General features: G+C 34.8%; 4 protein-coding genes and 1 long non-coding RNA gene across 10 annotated transcripts in view; 3 read left to right on the top strand and 2 right to left on the bottom strand.

Annotated features, from left to right (window-relative positions):
* The window catches only part of LOC104710770 (UPF0301 protein CHU_1773-like), a 4,240-nt gene extending 2,889 nt beyond the window's left edge, over window positions 1-1,351 (bottom strand). Inside the window, exons 1-3 of one of the 2 annotated variants that reach the window (XM_010427423.2) lie at window positions 1,239-1,351; window positions 823-1,032; window positions 222-700 (exon numbers count right to left, since the gene is read on the bottom strand). In XM_010427423.2, coding sequence (XP_010425725.1) covers window positions 222-700; window positions 823-967 — 624 coding nt within the window. In that variant the 5' untranslated portion in view covers window positions 968-1,032; window positions 1,239-1,351. The other variant, XM_010427422.2, reaches the window with a different exon arrangement.
* Window positions 2,012-4,583, bottom strand: LOC104715127 (pentatricopeptide repeat-containing protein At3g29230-like). Its single transcript, XM_010432569.2, has 2 exons — window positions 3,627-4,583; window positions 2,012-3,343 (listed from the first exon to the last, which is right to left on the bottom strand). Exons 1-2 carry the CDS (start codon window positions 4,395-4,397, stop codon window positions 2,234-2,236), a joined length of 1,881 nt encoding a protein of 626 aa, XP_010430871.2. The 5' UTR covers window positions 4,398-4,583; the 3' UTR covers window positions 2,012-2,233.
* Window positions 6,139-8,336, top strand: LOC104710769 (chorismate mutase 1, chloroplastic-like). The gene is made up of 6 exons (XM_010427420.1): window positions 6,139-6,564; window positions 6,798-7,023; window positions 7,116-7,202; window positions 7,388-7,531; window positions 7,615-7,707; window positions 7,807-8,336. Exons 1-6 carry the CDS (start codon window positions 6,347-6,349, stop codon window positions 8,062-8,064), a joined length of 1,026 nt encoding a protein of 341 aa, XP_010425722.1. The 5' UTR covers window positions 6,139-6,346; the 3' UTR covers window positions 8,065-8,336.
* LOC104710768 lies at window positions 11,364-13,939 on the top strand. 5 transcript variants are annotated; one of them, XR_755068.2, is made up of 7 exons: window positions 11,364-11,604; window positions 11,853-12,133; window positions 12,215-12,302; window positions 12,446-12,544; window positions 12,830-12,920; window positions 13,438-13,506; window positions 13,585-13,939. It is a non-coding gene; the product is annotated as an uncharacterized LOC104710768 (long non-coding RNA). The 5 variants fall into 5 exon arrangements; XR_755069.2 differs by having other exon boundaries at window positions 12,830-12,925; window positions 13,438-13,501; XR_755067.2 differs by having other exon boundaries at window positions 11,365-11,604; window positions 12,830-12,925.
* The window catches only part of LOC104710767, a 2,935-nt gene continuing 2,714 nt past the window's right edge, over window positions 18,860-19,080 (top strand). Inside the window, exon 1 of the mRNA XM_010427419.2 lies at window positions 18,860-19,080. This exon is cut by the window's right edge and continues 18 nt beyond it. Within this exon, the coding sequence (XP_010425721.1) occupies window positions 18,912-19,080 (169 nt within the window). The 5' untranslated portion in view covers window positions 18,860-18,911.

Below are 19,080 nucleotides of genomic sequence, written 5' to 3'. Positions count from 1 at the left end.
ACTGTCCAGTACCCTCCCAAGATCTCTGCTTTCAACTGCTCTTTCTCCCAACCACAGTACCCATCAAAGAATCTAAGCTCACTTCTTCCAACTAAATTTCTCTTCACCATTTCTGCAGCCAATCCTACACTCTCTCTTGTCCCGTAGTACAATCCTTTCATCACTTGTCTGAACACTCCGCTCTTACCAACTTCGTTGTCTCCACCACTCCTCGGACTCACCAAGAACAACCCTTCTTCCAAAGGTCCACCAAAGAAGAGTCTTTTGTCTGAAAACGTTCCTGCCATGTCTAGAACCGTTGACTTCGTCTCCTTAATCGACATCAGCGATGGACGGTTGAGGATGACTCCTATAGGACCTGAGGGTCCAACAGAGAGGAGGAGGATCACAGTCTTTTCGAAGATGTGGACACCGTCTAGCTTCTCTGTGGCGATTAGAAGGCAGCCTGTCTCTGGCTCATGGATCTTGTGTGCCCATTTGGTTCCTATTGTGATCTGTGAAGACGATGATGACGGATAGTCCACCACCATGTCCGGGTTAGACCACGAGGAAGGATCCATCTCGGATGTTGCAGCTTCTTCCCCAGCAACAAGCCTTGCCCTGAATTCTCTCCAATCAGCATCTGCTGTAGAGTTATTGACACAATCCCTGAAAAGATCAGCATCGTCGTCCAGTGGCTTCCATGAATCCGAGAGGGAACCTACTCAACCAAAATGCTCTCATCAGCTGCTCAGACTGGCAAATTCTCAAACAAAGACATGTAATTTTGCTACTCAGGCCATTCTCATAGATCACAATGATCATGAAAGAGATCTTACTTACAATTTACAGAGATTGGGGAAGCAACCTTCCTGGTGAGAAACTGGCTGGAATTTTTCTTGGGGCAAGAAAAGATTCTGGATTTGATGAACGGGACAAGCTCTTTGTTACCAGAGAGTGATCTTGAGGTAAGAAAACAAGCCTCCATGTTATTCTATCTCTCTCTCTCTCCCCTATATCTTTCTCTTTTTCTCTGATTCAATTCATTAGTCCCTGTGAAGAGAAGAACACAAAAGTAACATCTAAATATAAGAGAGTAGAAAATTGTGAACCACAGACTGAATGTGTTAAAGTTCTAAGGGTCCTAGTCAGAGGAATGGGCAATGGATATACCTTAACCCTATAAGGTGTTGATGTATTTAAAGATAGACATTTCAATATGCCTTTGGATTTTGGATAAGAGACAAATCTTTTATCACCTTTTTCTGGTGATGTGTATGCCTAGTGGCCACTCAAGGTTTGCCTCTGCAGTTACTTACCCACTCCTGTGGAAAAAAAAAACATGCAATTACTATATCCACCAACCAGATAAACTCCCTCCCCACAATCTCTCACCCTCTATCTCTTTGAATCAGTAAAATTTGAATCACTCATCAAAGGGTCTTAAATAGAAGTGAATTACAATAATCCAATGAGTTCGTAGACTTTTATTTTGGGTATGATCAAAGTCATCTATTGCGGATGGAACAAATCAAAGGAGGCACTATCGGTGGTCCTCTTTTCCCCATTATTGTATTACCATTTCAATAGAAATCACTTCAAAAAGGAAATTTAAGATCAACTCAAAATCATTAACACATTGATTTTGTAATAAAATAAACTCCACGACTTTGTGTTCTAATTTGACTTAAATATCATTTCTAACAACTAGTTGGTTAGTACAAAGGTAACATCACCAAACAATACGTCATCATACTGACGTCCAATGGTAATACATCACCAACAATATATCATCAGTGAAATTGTTTTAGTCTTTTACAATTCAACTTCTAGGGATCACCTAACCATGTTTTGTTTAATCTTTTCCACAAAGTCATAATATTACTCACAGTGAGGTTACGTTGGAGTTTGAATGTCTTTTTTTTCCTGCATGATCTTCTCTTGTTACTTGTCGTCTACAAGGTTGATCAAAGAACCTTCTGTGGAACTAAGATCCAGAAGCTCCATCTCTGAAGTTGTATTGCAAACAAGATGATTAAATTATGTTGTATATACAAAACCCGAACTCGTCCAATTTTGTGAATTACAAGGATAAAACCGTCTGTGTACCTACGGAAAATGAACTACAAATTTATGGCCTAGGCCACACTGTTGAATGCTGGTGTACACAGCCTATATAGATATATTACCTAAAGATCTTGACAATGTGGCTTTGACGAAATCCTTGTATTGTGAACATAATAAACTAAGCAATTTATCCGACAGCAACCAGCTCAGCGGTATCTGGAGGTTCATTTAGACTACCAAGCATCTGATATATTTGATCAGATTTTGGGTGTGACTTGTCAAACACTGTAAATTCGTGTATCCCATCCTCCAATTCAACCGAACTAGCTCCAGATGGTTTCTCTACTCCCATACTCTTCATCTTTGATCTTATGTCAGCAACCCCTGCCCAATCCTCTGCTGCTGCATAAATATTTGACAGCAGCGTATAGTTTCCCGGATCAGAAGAGTCTAACTTAACCAGCGGATCCAGGATTTCCTTAGCAAGATCCACATTGTTATGCATCCTGCACGCTCCAAGAAGAGCACCCCAAATAACAACATTGGGTTGCATAGGCATTGTTTGTACAACTTTAACCGCTTCCTTTAACCGTCCCCCTCGACCTAATAGGTCAACAAGACAACCGTAGTGTTCAACTTGTGGAACAAGATCATACACTTTCTCCATCGAGTAGAAGTAATCTACGCCTTCATCAATGAGACCAGCGTGATTGCAGGAACACAAAACAGCAATAAATGTGACTTTATCAGGCCGAATCCCTTCCCTTCTCATTCTCGAAAAAAGCTCAATTGCTTCCTTACCGTGACCATGAACACCAAGACCATGAAGCATAGTGTTCCAAGAGACGAGGTCCTTATTGGGCATGTTGTTAAACACATCAAACGCTTTTTCTAGGCTACCACATTTTGCATACATATCAAGTAGTGCATTTAACACAGAAGCATTTGAATTGAGGTTAGACCTTTTAATTATGGAATGAACCCTCATTCCTAAACTGAGCAAACCAGACTCAGCACAAGCAGCTAAGATACTAATAGCAGCTGCGGCATCAAATCTCAATCCTGAAGCCACCATTTGGTCGACTAATTTATCAGCCTCCTTCACAAGCCCCTTCTCCGCATATCCAGCAATAATGATCGTCCAAGTGACCACATTTTTAGCCGGCAATGGCATCTTATCAAACATAATTTTAGCCATTTCCATATCTCCAGCTTTACTATAACCCATAACCATNCCTGCATGATCTTCTCTTGTTACTTGTCGTCTACAAGGTTGATAAAAGAACCTGCTGTGGAACTAAGATCCAGAAACTCCATCTCTGAAGTTAGTATTGCAAACAAGATGATTAAATTATGTTGTATATACAAAACCCGAACTCGTCCAATTTTGTGAATTACAAGGATAAAACCGTCTGTGTACCTACGGAAAATGAACTACAAATTTATGGCCTAGGCCACACTGTTGAATGCTGGTGTACACAGCCTATATAGATATATTACCTAAAGATCTTGACAATGTGGCATTGACGAAATCCTTGTATTGTGAACATAATAAACTAAGCAATTTATCCGACAGCAACCAGCTCAGCGGTATCTGGAGGTTCATTTAGACTACCAAGCATCTGATATATTTGATCAGATTTTGGGTGTGACTTGTCAAACACTGTAAATTCGTGTATCCCATCCTCCAATTCAACCGAACTAGCTCCAGATGGTTTCTCTACTCCCATACTCTTCATCTTTGACCTTATGTCAGCAACCCCTGCCCAATCCTCTGCTGCTGCATAAATATTTGACAGCAGCGTATAGTTTCCCGGATCAGAAGAGTCTAACTTAACCAGCGGATCCAGGATTTCCTTAGCAAGATCCACATTGTTATGCATCCTGCACGCTCCAAGAAGAGCACCCCAAATAACAACATTGGGTTNATGCATCATCTTCACCACAGGTAACCATGATTGACCCGAACAAGCTTTGAGAAGAAACGGGTAAGTGAAATTATCAGCGAAAAGACCAAATCTTTGCATCTCAGAGAAAACGAAGAAAGCTTGATACGGCTGCGAGTTCAACGCGTGAGCTCTAATCAGAGAATTGCAAAGATGAACGTTCGGTTCTGAAACCTGATTGAAAACTCTAAGAGCTAAACCGGTTTGACGGCAGAGAGAAAGAGCAGAGATTAGCTTCGGTGCTATGTGAAGATCTTGGTGAAGGTTCCGTCGAATGATCTGGGCGTGAAGCTGCTTCACTTGGCTTAAGTTAGCGCACTTGGGAAGATCGTGGAGTCTCTCTTCGAAGATTCTCCGGGATGAAACCCATGACGGAGCTCTGACAGGTAGCGATGACGTCATCATTAATGTCGGATCCAGTGGAGATGGTGTGGATTAATAAGCTTTGAAGATGGGGATTAGGGTTCGCATTATGAAGAAGAAGAAACAGAGAGAGTTTGAGAAACTTAAAAAAAAAAAAAAGTGTGATAAAACTGATAAGTAGCTTCTGGATATTATTATCCGCGGCATATATACATACGTTCTAACGAATTACACATAATAAGAATAGAGACATTTTGGTATATGGGAATGGGCTGCAATGCATATAATATAACACTAGGTTTGGTGTATGAATTATGATGATCCTCGAAATTACACAATAGTTTGAAAGCATCTTATCTATGTGATGTTTTATCTTTCCATCAGGCTAAACACTTAACACTCGTTTAGGGACAAAGCAAAACATCATTCAAATTGTCATGTTCGAAATTGATTTGTAGTGATTTTCAAGATCAAATTGTTGTATTCTATTCTCATTTGCTCTTTTTATAAATTGTTTTTTAATCATATTTTTTGTTTTTGTTTTTTATTATATTTTTTAATTACAAATTAAGTAAAATATATCAAAAATTTTAATCTCTTAACTAGAAATCTATTGTTCAATCTATATTTTCCGTAAAATTTAATCACAGTGAATCAGTGTTTTCTTTTACACTAAAAAAAACTTGTTTAGGACCTCTTCGGACAATTCCAAGAGCACGCCTATTTCTCCTCTTTCTTCTCTCTCACCATTTGTGAGATTAGTATGTGCATTCTCATAGGTTATCCCTTATTTTTCATCATGTACAACAACTTTCCTTACTCAATCCAATCATGAGATCCATCTACATCTTCCCCCTTCCATCAAATCATGAACAAATAACATAATAATTGAATTCATTAACAATCTTAGATTCTTTTATTTTAATTGAATAACACGAAATTTTTATTAACTTTATAATAATTCGAATCTAATATCCTAAATTTGTAATGGATTTTAAATGACTTTTTACAAATGACACAATTTAATAACAATAAAATTTAACAAAGTTCAACGAAATTTTGATCAAATAACAACAGATTCTACATTACATTTAAAGTCTTTAAAACTCTATTCAAATCCCAAATCAATAACCTCCAATATTTTTTTCTAAAGTGTAAAATAGAAATAATTTTTTTTATTTGTGATCTTATGAATACTTTATACTTCGTGTATTATAAAAGATGGAAAATTTAATTCTTATATTTTGTTAGAAATGTTAAATGTTCGCATAGTTTTTATCCAAATAAAAAATAGTTGATTTTTTTAGGGAATTTTCCCCATTTTCAATCCTTAGGTAGTTTGTTTGGTTTTTTTTTTGACATTCATCCATAGTTAATAATATTACTATACTTTTAAATTATATCACAAGTCACAACAAACATTATTGTGTCACTTTTATTGTAAATTTTTGTTTATATGTTTTAAAAAATATTTTGATGTATAATATATTAGTAAGCAATTGACACAAAACAGATCATAGTATCATATATAATTTACTCAAATAGAAATTTATATAACAAATTTTATATATGATAATTTTCTCCACAACATCACATCAACAGTCTAATACCTAGTTGAAATGTTGTAAAAGAACTAAAATAGAATAATGTTTTGAATGAGTTGACAAGTAATAAAAAATAATATTATAACCTTTTATACAATAATATAACTGTGCTATTTTAAGGTATTTTTCATCAAATATTGATAGAAATTAATGAGAAACACATAAAAGAAAAAAGGTAAAACAGAACAGAACACTTTCGTGGGCGAAAGACGTGCACGCAGACACAACCCTACCTCTTCTATCTCTCTCTCACCAACTCTGTCTCCTCACCCACTGCACCTACCCCCAAACACTGCCTTAAACCATCGCTCTCTCTCTCTCTGCAAATGACTCGCTCTCTCTTCCTCTAATTCTCTGTTTTCTCCGTCTACTCTGTAATTCACATCAATGGAGGCGTCATTGTTGATGATGAGATCGTCTTGTTGCTCCTCTGCGATTGGTGGGTTCCTCGGCCATCGACGTGAATTATCAACCTCAACACCCATTTCCACTCTTCGTCCTCTTCCATCATCCAAATCTTCCTTCTCTATTCGTTGCTCTCTTCCCCAGCCATCAAAGCCTCGCTCTGGAACAAGCTCTGTTCACGCCGTTATGACACTTGCTGGGTATGTATATGTATACAAAACCAAAAAAAGTTTCAATTTTTAGTTTCGTACTGAGAAATTGAGATTACCTTTTTTGATTTTGTCGCTTAAATTAGTTACCCTTTTGTTATATTCTCAATTCTCAAATTCTCAACTTTTAGATTACCATTGTGATTTTTGTGGCTTAAATTAGAAACCTTTTTGTTCTTTTTGTGTGAAATTAAAGCAAAGTTTGGTTTTTGTTGTTGGTATAGATCGTTGACAGGGAAGAAACGGGTGGATGAAAGTGAGAGTTTGACTCTCGAAGGTATTAGGAACTCTTTGATCCGTCAAGAGGACAGCATTATATTTGGGCTTTTGGAAAGAGCCAAGTACTGTTATAATGCAGATACTTATGATCCTACTGCCTTTGACATGCATGGTTTCGATGGTTCTTTGGTTGAGTACATGGTCAAAGGCACTGAAAAGCTTCATGCTAAGGTAAGAAGAACACATTATGGAACCTCATATATGGATTCTTACATACCCTCAATATTGAAGAAACTTGATTTTGTTTTTGATTCTTGATTTAGGTTGGTAGGTTCAAGAGTCCTGATGAACATCCTTTCTTCCCTGATGATCTACCAGAGCCTATGTTGCCTCCTCTGCAGTACCCAAAGGTACTCTCAATTCTCAAGTTTCACTTGGATCACATATCTTTTGTGTCTTTTTTGCATCTTACTAGTAGGGTTTATTAATGTTTGTTTAGCAAAGCAATGCCTAACCTGGATAAAATCTTGTTTGAGCTGTGTTTTCAACTTTGGTACGTAGTGCTAAGGCTTTGTTTCTCTTCCATGTCAAGTAGGTGTTGCATTTTGCTGCTGATTCGATCAACATAAACCAGAAGATATGGAACATGTACTTCAGAGACCTTGTTCCAAGACTAGTGAAGCAAGGCAATGATGGTAATTACGGATCAACAGCTGTCTGTGATGCAATCTGCCTTCAGGTTCGTGTTTTTCTTTCGATTGGTACCAGAAATGAGGTTTGATCTTCTTAAAGTATTTATGTGGCTTTTGATGTCCATTGCAGTGTCTCTCAAAGAGGATCCATTACGGTAAATTTGTTGCAGAGGCCAAATTCCAAGCCTCACCCGAGGCATACGAATCCGCCATCAAAGCACAAGTATTTATCTACTTCTCTATATGACATACCCGAAGTTTATGAATTTGTTGTTGTCGTCTCTATGTACATTACTTAACTTGAAGTAACAACACATTGCAGGATAGGAATGCGCTGATGGATATGCTAACATTCCCGACTGTGGAAGATTCGATAAAGAAGAGAGTTGAGATGAAAACACGAACATACGGGCAAGAAGTGAAAGTGGGGATGGAGGAGAAAGAAGAAGAAGAAGAAGAGGGTAATGAATCTCACGTTTACAAAATCAGTCCGATCTTGGTCGGGGACTTGTATGGAGATTGGATCATGCCCTTGACAAAAGAGGTTCAAATTGAGTACTTGCTCAGAAGACTTGACTGAGACCCAAAAAAAAAGGGAAAACACAATATGGCTTTGGCCACTGGTAGTAATGTAGAAAAGGGTTTTTGAAATGTTTTTTGGTTTTTTTAACTTTCACAAATCTCTCAACATTATTAGTTTATTACACTATTGAAAATGTTTACTTAAACGTCGTCAAAACGATGTCCGTCTCTGTATATACGGAATCAAATATATTGAGCTAATAGCTCATACTTGTGTAAGGTGATTACTATTTTTGTGCGTTAATGGCTACGTGGGGAATGATAATTGGATGTTGAAGTGTATTTGGTTTAATCCTATAACGGCTAGCAAACCCACATTGGGTGCCGTCCTGCATCACGCCTCTTACGAAAAGGGATTAGCTTTGTTACTTCGTAGTTAAGAAAGTTTCTTCTAGTAGATGACATTCTAAAAGTGAGAATGTATCATGTGTCTTAGACCTTCTTAATCTAGCTTTTTCATATATGCTATAAATTTTTGAATCTATTTATTTATTTCAAAACCTGCAAAAGTCACATAAAGAAGAACAAATTAAAATATTTTAGTTAAATTAAAATTGATATTACAAAATTTAGAAAATTATGTGAGAGGTAGAATATGATGTTTTGATGAAAAATTTGTCTTATTATTTATAGAGAAATTTGTGGTATCAATATATCATTAGTATCATGGGAGGTTTTCAGTTTTTTTTTGGTCAAACATTATAAAAGTTACGGTTACATTTCAAAGAATATATATGTCAAAGATTTTGTTTGTGCTTTTTTCTTCTTTTTTGTAACCATAAATTGTAGTAATAGATTAAAGTATATTAATATGATGAATTTTTTTTTTCATTTTTAACCATAAATCACGAGAACGGCGCGAGAAACCCTACGAGCATCGATCGACGCATGTGGAGGTGTCGGTCGACTCGAATTAGGGTTTTTGGGAAATATTGAGCATGTGTCGGACGACACAAGAAGTGTGTCGGTTGACACCACCAGACCCCTCTTGGAATGCCTGCGACACGATCACACGGCCACCTGGTGTTGACCGACACACTCTTTGTGTCTCCCAACACCTACTCGACATTTCGTGAAAAATCTAATTCGCATCGACCGACACCTCCACATGCGTCGATCGATGCTTGTTAGGTTTCTCGCGCCGTCCTTGTATTTGTGTCGACCAACACACTCCTTATGTCGATTGACACATATGACGAACATTGTTTTCGTGTGATCTCCAACGCAGATCTCCGACTCCTAACGCCTCCAATGTGGTTGTGGCTCACCCAGAAGCCACTCATTACCATTGGGAACTCAAAAAGAACAGAAGCAAGCAAAGAAATCAATCAACAACACTTAAATCACAGATAGACAAGAATTCTCAAGCTTAGATCAGCCATGGTCATGCACTCACTTTTGAAAATGACGAATCTAATTCTAAACTCACGAAAACAGCCTCCCAACAAGCTTCTACCACGTTCCCATCCTCAAATCTCTCAAGAAACAGCTAGAAGTCTCTAAAACTCACAAGCACAACTTTCTCTCTTCTCTTTCTCTAGAAAACGACAATGAGGCTGATAACCATGACCTAGGTCGTCCCCCATACTTAAATACCTCGGTTTAGAATTTCACTTAAACAAAACCGTTCCAATTCGACGATTTAAAACAAACCAATCTCACCAGAAATTGATGGTGTCGATCGACACACCTCTTATAGCGATCGATACACATCCCAAAATCTCACAAATTGGTTCGTGGATATTAAAGTAATTTTGAGAGGAATGAGTTCCACTTGTTAACTTTTTATATGAGTTTGAAAAAACATTAATTTATTATATAAACATAAAGAAATACACTTAGTTGACAAACTTACGTGAGATTTGATATATGAAAGTTATTGAAATGTTTGTCTTTGTTTTTATAGGATGAATTGTAATTAAAAAAGCCTATTATAAATTTATTATTTAATTGGGAAGTTAATGCACTAATACTTATATCAATTTATATCTATAAGGAGTTATATAAGCTATATGAGAGTTACAAAATGCAATAAGTACATATTAACATATTTTAATATTTATTAAGTTTCTAAATATTATTAGTCATTCATTACAATACTAATAGTACTATGGAAGTTACAAAAGTGTCAACATATAACAGAAGTAAATAATTTCAATAAAATAAAAATTAGTGTCTTAAAGATGGATATGATTATTAATATGAGAGTTACAAAATAAGTGATAGAATATGAAATTTACTAAAATATGTGAGAAAGTACATCAAAAATACACTTATTATGCTGTTTTAAGTATAATCTTTTTATTTAATATAACTATAAATATATGATAGGAATTTAAACCTAATCAAATTAATATGAGTATTACAAAATATGTGATAGAATAAGAAATTTAATAGAATATGTGAGAAGGTTCATAAATAAATACATGTATTATTTAAAAAAAATATGAATAGTTACTATAACTATAAATATATGATAGGAATTTCAAGCAAAACAAATTATAAATATATGTATATATATATATATATTCATTTATTTCTTTAAAAGACATAATTTAGTTATTTCTCTCTAACTAATTAATTATATATATATATATATATATATATTTAATAGTATAGTTTGTTTGTTTTTTTTGCCAACCATTGGGTCACAACAAGGCGGCTCATTAGCCAAATCCCAACATTCGTAGGAAGCGGGACTTGATCCCTGATGTGGTGGTACCTTATGCATTAAGGACTTACCATTGGACACTACATTAAAGTCACTTCACAATAGTTCAAAAAGAGAAAATCATTATTGGACAATATGTTACACAAGTTAAAGGATAAATTGAACACCTGGGATAACATGGCTAAGTGGAGTCGAACCCCGGTGGGATCGATTACAAAGATGATGTTGTAACCACTTGACTAAAGACACTTTCCGATAAATTAAACATCTTATAATGTATAATTTTAAATTATTTTTTTGTCTAAAATATAAATATAAATATAAATAAGATAATGTGTATCTATATGAAGTCAATTGAAAAAAAAACACTGAAAATATCCCTACTATTAAAAGAAAAACGTTGCCTGAAAAAAACCTTAGTTTTGTAAGAATTTACAATACAATGCCATTGCAATTATGACCAAATTTTCGATTTTAAAAAAGGGTACAAAGGAAATTTCCTGGCCCCTCTACACGGATAAAGACGCGGATCTAAAACGACCCGTTTATATTATTTCGGATCCTTTTATTTAATCGTGACCGTTGATTCATTTTGATCTTATCCGTCAATTTAAAAGACCTAAAAAGAAGTTGTTTCTCTCTCTATGCTCTTTGTCGCCGTCTCCAAGTCCTTTTGCAAAATTTTCTTTTTCTTTTGCCGACGAAGCTGCAGAGATGAAACAGGATTCGGACCAAGCAGCATCAACCAACAACAATTATTATTTGTATTTGGATTGTTGGGTAAAAGCTTTGCAGATAGCCAAACGAATCTATCTTTTGGCTTGGCTGAACTTAAAGATAGCTTACGGACCTGATTCTCATCACGTGGTAAGTGTAATCTAATTGCCTTAATGTTATCCCAAACGAAAAGCGGGTCTTCTACTAATGTTTTTGATGAAGTTTGGAATCAGTGGTGAGTTTTGGATCTATTGATGATGAAATTCAGTTAGTGATGTGAATTTCTTTAAGTTTGTTAGTCTTGGAAAGATTAATCGAATCAATAGTTATCATTATAATCACTTAAGATATTCCCCCCCACATTCTCACTATATTTGATGCTTTGTTCGTTTGAATAGGAAAAGCATACGTTTTAAGAACTCAGTTTCGGATATGTTGATTTGGAGGCGATAGCTATACAATAGGTCAAGAGTACAATTAAAGACAGGTGTTGACATTGTTGTTAGAATCCTTGGTCGTATGAAGGTACGTCTCTCTCTCTCTCTCTCTCTCTCTCTCTCTCTCTCTCTCTTTTTACTCCAGTGGATGTAAAGGAAGATAGCGGGTTAGAGTTTTGAGAAGATGATGTTCAACATAATCATCACATGATGATCTCTCTTCTGGGTTTGTAAATTAGAAGGTAAATCTAATTTGTTCTTCCATAGCCTGTTATTTGTAAAAAAAAAATTCTTCAGTCTGATTGATACGATTAACCATCTAGGATTTATTTATACGTGGCCATGAGAAGCCATCTTCTTGAGAACACACTATGGATCTACCAACTGATTCGCTAGGCCAAGATGAAATGGGTATGACGTGTGTTTCTAAAATAACTAGAGCTGACAAGAAATGTTTAATTTGCCGATTTTGTTAATTGCTCTTATCTGATGTCTCTCGATCTTTTCTTTTGTTTGATGAAGTAGTAACAAAATATCATCTTTTATCTTTTCAGGAGCTGAGTATGTTTTTGGAAGTCAACACCATCCACATCTCTTATAGTTGATAATAAGAGCACTGATGGGCACTTCTTACGCATTCATTTCAACATCAGGTTAGACTTTGCTATGATGTTTCTTTTTTTTATAAAAAAACCTCTTCTATTTCTATATATATCATATGCTAAATTCATATAAAAGATAAATGGAATGGTTTGCTTTATAAGCTGTCTATTTTTTTTTGTTGTTGTGAATTTGCATTGATTTGAGTGACGTGTTGGGAACAGTAAGCCTTTTTCTTCTTACAAGTCACAACAACTCTCTGTCTTATGTATTATACTAAAAGCAGAGCTGAGCTTCTTATGTGTCGCTAAATCTATTTATGGTTTCCAATTTTTCAGAATAGGTTGAATATAATAACAAAAAGAATTTGCAACAATTCATAGGCTCCAATGATAGTGACACGTTTGAAGCATCTAACAAGATGAATGGGTAAGGTTAGTTCAAAAAATTATATGCTGAAGTATTTGAAATGTTTTGTGTTCAGTTTTTATGAGTTTGAATTCTTTTTGTTGTTTCGGTTCTTGAACCAGTTTTTTTTAAATATGTTCTATAGTTTCTTGGGTTTCTTTTTGTTGTCTAAGTTGCTGGTTTTGATTAATTAATTTGCAGATTTTTATTCTCTAAGTTGTAGGTTTGGTTTGTCGAAGTTATAGACTGCAGATTTTAGTGAATTAATTTGCATAATTTGTTTATCTGAGTTACATGTTTTTGTCTACATGTTTAGTGAATTAATTTGCATAATTTGTTTATCTGTGTTACATGTTTTTGTCTACATTATGGGCTCAAGTATATGAACATATATGACTACTATAGATACTAACTTAAGTGAATCTCTAATAAGAGTTAATGACATCTCATTCCCCATTCCCCACAAAGTAAATATGGTGCTGATTGATGTTAAAATTTACGTATAATAATGTGTATAACTGTTGGTATCTTTCCACAGACCTTCTTTGGCGATCGATCTTCTCTTAGCCTTCTACTTTCAGAATTGACTGCTTACTATGTTGGTCAGGTCTGCCACTATTTCAGGTATTAAAATTGAGATAAAAAGTCTTAAAAAGCTGACATTTTGTATATGTTTTGTTTTCAGTTGGTGGCAATCGATGAACACAGAATTGCAGTTCAAGGCTTTGTGTGGAGTATCAATTCGTTTGACCAGTGGAGAGTTAATCTAGGAACAGTTTTATCTTCCGCTCTTCATCTTCCTCTGAATCTTAAAGTAGCTGCTGAAGCTGAGAATTTACTAACAAAGTCTATGTCCACTCTAGACACTTTTTAGCTTAAAGAATGCCATGTTCTTGCTCAGAAACAACAAACCAAACAATTATAGCTGATTTGAGCCTTTTGTGAGAATTTTATCATTGTGCTTATCAAAAGATAAATTAGATTTACATTGTCAGGCTATGTGTTTTCGTTATATGCATTTTCCTAGATTTTGATCTGTTCTTTTTATAAAAGTTAAGGCATGTCCAAAATCTTTTCTTTTATTGTCTTGGGATCTTAATTTTATGTTACTTCCCGTAATTCTACAGCTAATATAGTTCTAATCAAAATAATTAGATGTTTTTGATTAGAAAAATTTGGTTTTGGATAATTTTACTACCTAACTAAAAATTAAATATACAATGGAGAATTTGAGTATCATGTCTAAATTTCTTACCAAATACATATTAATAAACATTGCTTAATGAGTAATTATTGAAAGAGAACGATCATAGGATAAAAAAATTATGATGGATAAAGAGAGAAAGACAAGACGGGACAGGATGGCACGAGATGGGATGGAATGGGATGGGAAATGTTTCCTATTACAAAGTAGATACGTTTGGATTATATATGAACAATAATTCAAACTAAAACCAAATTGAAATCTAATATTTAGATTTATTATCAATATTGTACAAATAGTTTTATATATTTAAAATAATAAGATTCTAACTCATTTTTTGAAATTTAAAATTTATATGAGAAAATTTAATACTAAATTAATTTATATGAAAGAGTTTAAATTAAAAAAAACAACGACATCATGTTATTAATGTTTATCAAAAATTTGAAAGAAATAAAAAACAAAACTATAAATAAATATGAGAATAAGGTGGCTGGATGGCTTCAATTGTAAAGACTTTCATAAAGTGGCTGTTCCGGCGAATAAAGTGACGATTGTTATCTCGAATAGTGTCACGAGAAATGATAGATTTTAGTCATATTTAGCACTTGGTGGGCCATCTTGGCTTCATGATCAAGTGCATGTTGATGAATAATGTTGTTGGTGTTTAATTATTATTGTTCTTGGTTACTTTCGGTTCTCAAACTATTTTTGGTTATATCTGATGACCACATAAAAAAATGACAAATAAGTCTCTTATTATTCCACAATCAGCAGTCCATGATTAAAAACTTTTTGATTCATCATCACTGTCTTTGTTGAAAGCCAATATACAACAAATTGCATTTCATGAGAAATCATTATTGTAATCACCTAATAAAGAAAAACCTTTTTTTTGTGTGCTATTAAACAAAAAACATATAATACTAAAAAATTTGATGTATTATGTAAATGAAATTAAGACTAAGTCCAGGGTATTTAAGGTATTACAATGAAAAATAGTGGATGTGCAATGGAAATGAGTAATTCATATAATAGAAAAGATTGCACTTAAACGATTTTCTTAAAAAAATTCACTATGTGACATATAAAGAACTAATATGAGATGGATATTTTGAGAATTTTGGATATTTTTGAAAATATTTCGAAATTTTTTGAGAAGTATAATTTCCACTAACAATATAAATTAACTATTCAAATGGAGACTTTATATATTTCGTGAAGTAATTCTCTATTTTGGAACGGGTAAATTCAAAATTTTAGTATTATTTTAGGAAACAGTCAGTTTGTTAAAATTGTAATTTTTTGGATAGTAAAAACTAACTAAATGAAAAATTAAATATTCAAGAAGAATATGGATATCCTGTCTAAATTTCTTACCCAATCTCTATTAAAAATATTACCTACCAAGTAATTATTTAAAAGAGAACGATCATAATTGTGACATCCCAGTTTGCGGAGAGGTTTAAAAGATTGATTTGGTCATCTAGGTCACCAAAGTGCAGATTTATTTTCGGCCAAAGGTCCTGAGAGAACTCTAGAGTTAAGCATGTTTGAGCTGGAGTAGTTTCAGGATGGGTGAGCATCCGGAACTGTGCGAGTAGAGACAAAACACATGGAAAGATGGTGATTTGTAGTGATGGTAAACAAATTTTTAAAGCCTCATGGACGTAACAAATCGACTGACGGATATGGATGAACCCACTGGCCGGGAATAGATGTAGCCCACTAAGCAAGGTGGGCCTATGGATCAGGAGTGGACATGGTGGACCTACTAAGCAAGGTGATGATCAGAGCGTTACAATAAGACAAAAAAATTCTGATGGATATAGGACGAGAGGAGATGGAACGGGACATGATAAAACGGGACAGAGACATAATAAAACGGAACAGGGACGTGTTTCCCATTCCTCTAGGTTATATATGTGTAATAACCCAAAGTAAAACCAAACTTAAATTAGATATTTAAAATAATACAATTTTATAAAAATATTTTGCCCGTGCTATAGCACGGGTTACTACCTAGTTAAGAAAAAAATTACACATGTCCCAAAAAAAGAGTACCAAATGGCAAGTTCTTATAGCATGTCAAAAAAAGAAACCTTACTTTATTATATAAGATTTAATTATTAGGTTGGATTTAATTATCTATTTTACCATTTTTAAGTACATTTTGTGTTATGCCTTTTTTGTTTTGTTTATTTAAAAAGTTATTTGCAACATTAACCCCTAAAAAATTTCCAAAACTAACACTTCTCCAGATTTTGTTTCCTAAATATTTTACATTTCATTTCAACTAAAAAAATAACAGCAATCAATATGGAAATAGAAACTATCATATATTTAACCACACATTCTGTTATGTTTTGAAGATATTCTATATCTGAATCCTTTGCAAACAAATAAAACAACAATTTGATTCCCATTTTGTTTTCCAAAACCTGTGAGATTTGATTCTTAACGTAAAAAAAACTTCGAGTGACATTTATTTAAATATTATAATTAACATATATATATATATATATATAAACTTAATAAAAGTTTTAATTATTACGAATATGTAAAATTAAAAAAGTCTAAAAGTTATATAGTATATGAGTTATAAAGAGGACATGTTGGAATTAATAAAAAATTATTAAATTTGTGTTAACAAAGGTTAAATCCTCATTTAATTATTTATCAACACTTTTGATATTAAAATATTTGACATAAAATCAAGTTGATTAACTAAGATTGTATAAAATAATTAAATCATTAGGAAAATGTGACTTAATCCCAACATATAAATTACTGATTATGTATTTCGACCCCTTATTTTTTGTTATAATATTTAGAAATCAAAATAGAATCTCAAACACTAAACAAAATAATCTAAATATAACAAACAAATGATCATGAAATATATTGCGGGTTAAAAAAATAATTTAAATATTTAGCCGCACAGCAACCAAAATTTTAGTTATTCCTCTATTTACAAAACATCCAATATTTAACAAACAGATACAACATAAAATATAAATTATCATAAAAATTATATGTTTGCGGTGTACCGCGGGTTAAAATCTAGTTGCTTTTGTATAATTATTGCTTTTAAATAAATGAAGGAAATTCAAAATAAAAAGACCTTTTCTCTCTCCCTCACCCCCCCCCCCCAAGTTCGCCCTAGCCGTCGCCTAAAATATCAAATCTCAGTTTGCCCTCTCCGGTGACCGGTGCTCCTCGCCGTAGCTGTGAGAGGGCCCCGATGCCCTGTTTTTAGTTTGTTTTTGCTTCTTTTTGTGTCGCCGCAGTTAGATCTGGTGGATTGATGGAGTGGTTAGTATGCTCAGCAAATGAGAAGGTCTTCACAGTGAGGTTTGCTCAACGGTATGAGCGTTTGTTAGTCCTCTCCCGGTGGTTTCAGGAGAAGCTTCTTTTGCCTTTGTCAGATTCGTCGATGTCCTGATCTCTTAGGTGAAGCTTCTCGGATCTGTGGCCATGGGTTCTTGTTGTCTCCTGGTTGAGTAAGCTGACTTCCCCATGTTTATCATGTACCATTTAGCTAGGGTTAGGTGTGTAGTGTTGTAGATGTGGTTGAAGTTTGGCCCTTGATTGGGAAGTCTTGTGGTTTGGTTTGAGTCTCGATCTTGGGTTTTGTCATTGCGGTAGGAGCAGTCAGTGTGGGGTTTTGTGGTTGCAAGTTGATGGTTTTAATTCCGGAGCTAGTAGTTCCAAGGTACGACTTGAAAAATAATATATCATCTTGACCCTTCCCTTCGTTTGCTTCCGTTCATGTGTTTCTCTTTGTTTTGAAGCCGCTTATGTTATTTGGTTGTGATTGTGTTTTATCCGCCCAGCCATTGTTGGTCCAGCACCCTTGGTCTACTTTTCCAGCCTTTGATTCCCTTAAGGTTGTTTCCTTTCTAAGTTTAGGCTTTGGTTTGTTTAGAAGTTATGCTAGTCTTAGTTGTATGCAGTGGACTCTTTTCTGGGTTGTTTGTTCGTTGTGGTTGATAGCTTCTTCGTTCCATCTTCGTGCTCTTTTGAGTTCGGTTGTATCGAGAGGTTAGGCTGCGCTCCTTTTCCTTGCTTTGCAGATCTGGTGAGATCTGACTGCTTTTTGTAAGGCTTCTACACAGATGATTCTGGATGCTGTTGTCGTCATCGTCGCATTCAGAAGTGTTTCGAGTCTTTGCTTGCCGGATTATGAAGTCTTTGGTTCTGCTACAAGAGATTGGTTCTCTTCATGATAGGAGGTGGTTGATCTTAGCTTGGGATTGGCCGTGGGCATCCTTGGTAGTTCTCTTCCAAGTGTTTGAGGAGAAGAGTTTCTTCTTGCATCCTAAGACTAGTGTATCGTGTAAGGGTTTATGCCTTGTTGCCTATTTCTCTATTTTAAGGGTTCATCCTCTGTTTTGGGTTAAATTTTTCTACTTTGTAATTTTTACCTTGGTTTCGTTTTATGTCTCCGGAAACTTCTGTTTGTTCGCCGGCTTAGTTTCTCTCTTTTGGGCGTTAGACTCAGGGGATATTCTTGCTTTCCGCCGGCTAGGTTGTAAGTCACCATGTATCCTTCCAAGTTTTATAATATCAGTTGACAAAAAAAAAATGAAGGAAATTATTATTACCAGTTCTACTACTGATAGATGTCATTTGTTGCCAAGACAACAAATTCACAAAACTGAATCACTGACTCAGAGGTCCTCGGTTTAAATTTGGTTCGGTTCGGTTATATTACCAACTCTACTATTGTAATTGTAAGTGTCATTTTGTTGATAAGATAAATTCACAAAACCGAATCACTCACTCAGAGTCAGAGAGGTCCTCCAATGGCTACAGCTTCCTTCACTTGCTCACTTCCTTTTGCTCCACTAACCAAATCCCTCAGACCCACTCGTTCCCCACCAATTCTCCGCTCAGCCTATGGAACAAGAACCGTACTCATCACGTCCATGGCGGTTCAAGAAGATGACAAGAGAACCAACGAAGGAGCAATGA

This window comes from Camelina sativa, chromosome 9, assembly GCF_000633955.1.
Source record: "Camelina sativa cultivar DH55 chromosome 9, Cs, whole genome shotgun sequence".
In the NCBI taxonomy this organism is placed as follows: Eukaryota; Viridiplantae; Streptophyta; class Magnoliopsida; order Brassicales; family Brassicaceae; genus Camelina; species Camelina sativa.
This window is presented reverse-complemented; position numbering and strand designations above follow the sequence as displayed.

What these genes read in the sequence shown, in the direction of transcription:
- LOC104710769 (XM_010427420.1), top strand. Translation starts at nt 6,347, where the DNA reads ATGGAGGCGTCATTGTTGATGATGAGATCGTCTTGTTGCTCCTCTGCG. An exon ending in GTGATGCAATCTGCCTTCAG is followed by an intron (nt 7,532 to 7,614) that starts GTTCGTGTTTTT and finishes TGTCCATTGCAG; the next exon opens with TGTCTCTCAAAGAGGATCCA. An exon ending in AATCCGCCATCAAAGCACAA is followed by an intron (nt 7,708 to 7,806) that starts GTATTTATCTAC and finishes AACACATTGCAG; the next exon opens with GATAGGAATGCGCTGATGGA.